This window comes from Trichoplax adhaerens, genomic scaffold (assembly GCF_000150275.1).
Source record: "Trichoplax adhaerens TRIADscaffold_37 genomic scaffold, whole genome shotgun sequence".
Classification (NCBI taxonomy): Eukaryota; Metazoa; Placozoa; class Uniplacotomia; order Trichoplacea; family Trichoplacidae; genus Trichoplax; species Trichoplax adhaerens.
The window spans coordinates 268,920-274,919 of record NW_002060977.1 but is presented as its reverse complement, the minus strand read 5'-3'; the positions used below and the strand labels follow the sequence as shown (position 1 = coordinate 274,919).

General features: G+C 31.4%; 1 protein-coding gene across 1 annotated transcript; it reads right to left on the bottom strand.

The window, feature by feature from the left end:
• Positions 1-4,189: 4,189 nt before the first annotated feature.
• TRIADDRAFT_3740 (uncharacterized protein) lies at positions 4,190-5,047 on the bottom strand (the record flags this gene model as incomplete). Its single annotated transcript, XM_002118111.1, has 1 exon — positions 4,190-5,047. A coding segment is annotated over one exon (858 nt), but the record flags the coding sequence as incomplete, so codon positions are not given.
• Between the last annotated feature and the right edge of the window lie 953 nt (positions 5,048-6,000).

Genomic DNA, 6,000 nt, shown 5'->3' with positions numbered 1-6,000 from the left:
ATAAGTGATGTATGTTAAAATTTTCTTTTTAAAGTTTATTTAATCTTAATTTAAGTTGGATTCATATCTAATTCAATCATTTCGAATTAAGATTTAATCGTCTTCTTTCTTGCTACATACAACAATGTTCAGTACTGGTGAGGATTATAACATAAATAAAGTACGGCATTATTGAATATACTTGAACACTTTACTATACCCAGTTAACTCGTATGTGAAGTACCTATTACGAGCAGTGTGTTAGGCTAGTAATAATTAATCTGGTTATTTTACAAAATGCCTAGTGATTTTGTAAAATGACGGATTCTTGAATAAATGCGGTAGTATTTTAATAATATGAGCATTTATATGCATCTGCCAATAGTCTAATAATAGCAAATACTAATCTAGTTAAAGTACCGATTTTGCTAAGTGATTTATAAATTGCAGTAAATCCCTCGCACTGCTATTTATTAGAAGATTTAAGTAAACGTAAATTAAGAAATCTATAAAATACAATAGTGTTAAGGGAAGTTCTATTTATGGCACTTACATGCATTGTTACCTTCTGATTTGACGATATATTCTAACCTGCTTTATTTACATAATTTTAAATTAATATAAAGCTATATTGTTCGCGATTTATGCATGTGATGTATACCGATCACGAAATTCCAAATTTTAGAAAAATAAGGGCTTTATTGATTCTTATACAAAGATTAACTACACACAGCTTGTTACAAATCTTCTTCTTTGTAACAAGAAACCGGGTCTTAAACACTATCTTCACTAGTACTTGTGTTCCCAACTAACTTAGGGACCTATCGTAGTTGAACTAACTCTCAGCTACACAAAAAAACTACTATTGAGTAATAGGTTTAAATACTTTACTTTATTTTCGTTAGCCATAGTCGTAAAATGTACTAAAGAAAAACGTAAGAATATTCTTAGCAATAATAGTCACAAGATCCTGCAAATGACTAACTAGAACTGAGAAGCTAAGCTAGCGCTCCGCTTTTTATAGTCTCGCCGATGGTACACTTGTGAATATTCTTGAAATAGCGGCTTACACTGTACAGTATACATATCCTAGTATAGCAACTAGAGCCTCAAGGCTCTGCAAAGTAATTGATCTTACACTTAAGGTGTTATTAATTAACGTTTACAGACTAAGCGTGTTAGCTCCGACATGTCAACAATATTGAACAAGTACTTATGAATAAACATTAATATCTAATAAGCTACTGGAGCAAACAATAATTTAAATGAGATATTTTAATTAACTTAGCAATTAATATTTCGGAGCATGGCTCCGTAACATAGCTCTATTCTAGCCGAATACTACTACTAAAGACTTTTAGAACGAATTAATAGAATAATCTAAAAGGCATGCTTTTATACTTTCGTAGCATTCGCAGCTACAATCCACATGGCAACCTTTTACCTTATTTTACACATGGTTAAATCAATTTTATTAATAAAACTATGCTACTGCGGACCATCATTAACCCGATACGGATACGACTACAGTGCTTAAGTAGACATTATTCACATCAGCCAAAGTATAGTGAATTAACCAAATCCTAATAGATGACATACGGTTCTATTTTTACCTATAACCTTATTGATAACTCAACACCTTACTGTATATAGTCATCTGTACTCTAGTATAGAGTCCATACCGCTACAGTCTATAGTTATGGCTACCAAATATCTCTTAAGATAAATATAGAAGTTACGCTACCGTACATTATACTAAACATGGCTAACAGTCTACAATCACAATACTAAGTTACATTACAATACAGAAGAATATTGCTAAATTGTGTCAATAATAAAATTCTAACCTTGTATACTGGTACTTTCGTAATCTTGTTTCTAAATACGAGAGACTCCTAGTAAATGATTGGTATTTTTTTATACTATTCGTTATCTATTTATTATATTTAAAATAGGAATTGAATTTCACATCAGAATCGGTCATAATCCATTGCTTTTACTATAAACCTTTCAATGCAATTCTGACTTTCTTCTCGATAAACTCTTACTTTAGTCTTCTTACCTAGTGTAAACCTACATATATTACAATTTATATCAAAGTCTTATTTACAGCTCGATCATTTCATTTCTTCTTCCATGATTTGTTTATTACCTAATTTTTGTAGTCATATTATTGCAAAATTGACTTATCGTAACTTACGTGAGGCTATTTAATACATTCAAATAAAGCTATTAATCTATTCTTTCTGTGAGCTTGCCCTACAGTAGTCTAAGACAGTATTACACCTTAATATGCATTAATTCATCGGAGTTACTGGAAATCTTCGAAATTCGAATTTTTATAAACTAATGGAAACGCATCAGTATAAATAAATGTGGCATTGTAAAAGGATTAATAAATTTACAAATCTATAAGGCCCTCTATCCATTTTCTAAAATGATTGCAGTAGGATTACTCATTACAGATTATTATAGTTATTTACGAAATCACTAATACCTAAAGCAAACTGTATGAATATTTAATGAAATTACGGCCATGCTGCGTGAGAGTAGTTTTACTAAAATTTAGTATTATCCAATTCAAAATCTGACTTGATAACATAGGCTAGATATCTAAGGCGGTAAAATTGTGAGCAAAACTGAAAAGTAGCTTTAAAAGTAATGTTTAAATATACATCCGACCATCAGAGGTTTGTTCTTCTATTTTCCCCTTTACAAATGTATAAAAAGACTATGGTAAGCCGAATGATGGACTTATCTCTAGATTTTCTAGGGCAACACTTTGATACAAACTTATATAAATTGTACGAACACAAACTTATTATATAATATAGATATTCATATAAATCACTTCTTTACGAAAACCTTGTTTAAGAGTTATTAGACTGCAAAAAATTTATCTAAGCTATTACATCCAATCTGGGAACTAATTTTCATAAATTAATAGTCTTGGTGAAGATAGAATTTAAAAATACGTACTATTATTGCAGAAATTAAGAATAACTGAGCAATAATTAACAAGTGTCGAAAATCTAATATTGGACATCCTGAGCTGGAAGTAAATTACCAGATTCTACTGGTGGTTGTTAAATACATTAAGCTCGTTCAATTTACGTCAACGAAGTCTCCTACAAGCAGGCTAGCATCATATAATAGAAAATAAAACAATAGATTCTATGAATCTGTCCGTTGACCATATGATTACCCTGCTGCTAATATCGAAGATAGTGACATATTCGGAATCCTGCATTATAATGTATCAATTTGCCTAATTGGGTACCGTTCTTAGATAATTAGCTGCTATTGATAATCAACAGTGAATAATATTAATTATAAATATTTTTCTAATATTAGTGATGCGATAAGATCTCTTTTTATTAACCAAACTACATCAAATTTAGCCATCAACGCCATAATAAAATATGAGGCATGTTACTGCATTCATGTAAAACATAACACTACTTCATAATATTAAAGATTTAAATTCGTAAATAAATAACTATTTAATATTGCAGATTACATTAACAGCTTTACTTGAACACAACACCTTATACAACTATCAGTTACATCTTTCACTACGGAACGCCTGGCACATAGGCTGAATAGAAGGTACTATTACTACGTATGTTTCTTCGTGCCTACCACAAACGACATATAACTTTTCCTTATTGATGCAAAGTTGCGTGCAATATTCATAAACTAAACCAAATATAGTCTGGCAGTCTGCGAATTTTTAAATTTGCATTAATTAAAAGGATACTTTCGATCAGACCAAGGTTGTACTGACAGTTTAGAATAATTCAAATTCAGTACCGTAATTTGATCAGATTAGCAAATTTAGGGTACCTCGTAGCTTGTCGTTATCTTTAGTATTTTATATATAATTAATTTCTCAATTTATTTATACACCTTATAGATATACTATCATTTACGTAATCAGTTACATCACATCTTCTGTCTCGCTTCTTGTGTTAGTTTGAGATGTCGAAGCATATAATTTCTTACTTAAATCACTTTGCACTATATGCACCACAGATGGTGATGCGGTACCAACGACCCTACTATCAACCCAAGAAGTACTTCTTCTATCCAAATTGATTACATTGTCATTTTTTAACGGTGAAGAATTACCTTGACCCACAGTCATTTTGCTCTTACAGCTACAGGATCTGACGTGATGTCTAACTGACTGCAGAAATGTTGGACTACTCATTGTATACAAGTATGGATTGATAGCTGAATTAATCGGTAGGGCTACTATAATCGCAAATTGTAAAACTACGCTACCACTATCGGTAGGATCGATCATTACTTGGATCATATACGCATAATAAGGCACCCAAGAAATCAAGTCCGTTATAACGATAGCAAATAGTCTCATAGCAATTCGTTTACCACCATCGTGTGCTCGAGATGTAGCGGCCCTCGACGTATTATGAATCGCTATAAACATATGGGAGTACATTAGACATGTAGTTAGCCAACAAATTAATGTGATAGTAAGGTATCCAATAATCCATACACGAAAATGAAAGTTTCTAAAATTACTAGCCATGCAGATACTTGTATATTCATAAATTCTTAAATCACCATCAGCTTTGTAACTGTACGCAACCGGTAAGCCCACGAAGACGAAGCATATCATCCACTGTATCAAAATAATAACCTTAGCATGTTGTGGTGATAATCTTTTAGCGGAATATGGAAATGCGATATAAATATAGCGATCAAAACTAATGGTGATCATCATCAGAACTGACATTAAACTTGCAGTACAGCAAAGAAAACAAGCAAGTACGCAAGTAAAACTTCTTAACCAGACTTCTGCATTAAAAGCGTATATATCGTGATACGTCAGATCTGCACTTCCAATAATTAGCATATAACCAGCCATCATTAAATCAGATACCGCTAAATTTGTAATAAGTAACATTGGAACTGGTTCCGTTCTTTGTTTTATCTTATATAAATTGATGTAGAGAACTGTTAAATTACCGAATAGGGCTAAAATCCCTATTATCCAAACAAACAACTTGAGCGATAAGTGTGATAATATATTAGAGCACGTTGTAAAAGCATCTTGTGCAATATATGGAGTGCAAAGAGTAATACTTGCAGGAGCTATGCAGCATAAATATTCCCTTGATGAAAATCTAAATTATGAACGGATTAAATCAAGATTTCAGACCATTGATAACTGTTCGACTTACTAATTTAGAGATTGCTTTAAAATTGTCGTATGAAATTTCTCGATTTATTAGCTCTAAGTAAGCTAAACCGACTTAGTATATGTAAATTGGAATCCCTACGTTGCCGCAGTAAATTTGAAAATTTGCTATGTAAAAACTTAAAATCTTACATTTGTTTGAGATTAGGAAGAGAATAAAAGGATTCTTTTTGTATATTAACTAATGGATTGCCAGTTATTGATCTAGAGTGTGAAGCGATAAGACCGACATTAGCATAAAATTCACTGCTATACGTAATCTAGGTTAATTTTTTAATTATTATTTCAGTAATATTTATCATAGCTTGCAAGTATTGTAGTGCAACCCCTTATTACGGTATTACCTTATCGTTGGGATAGTTTAATAGTACAGTAGCAGTTAATATGGAAAATATCCGTATTTGTAGTACTAGGTAAGATAAGTAATGCTTTAAAGTGCACTTTATTTGTGATAGTTTATTGCATATTTGATATTGTTTGTTATTGTGTGTAGATATTAGTAAGATGATTCAAGTTCTAGCTTATGATATTAGAACTAGACAACAAACATACTTAAATCAAGATTAAGTATTTGTAATAGATTAAAAATTGTTGCTAATAGAATAACTATGTAAAGACCATCTCGGTTCGAGATGTCTTTCCCAGTAAAATATAACAATAATACTGTTGTTGTTTACAAGTTAGAAGGTCCTTATATAAACGGAAACATTTTGGACTGAGCAGTGAGTACGAAAAGTTGTAGATGTATCTATGCTAATGAAAGTTCGATTTTTACAGTACTTTGCTGTGTGCAT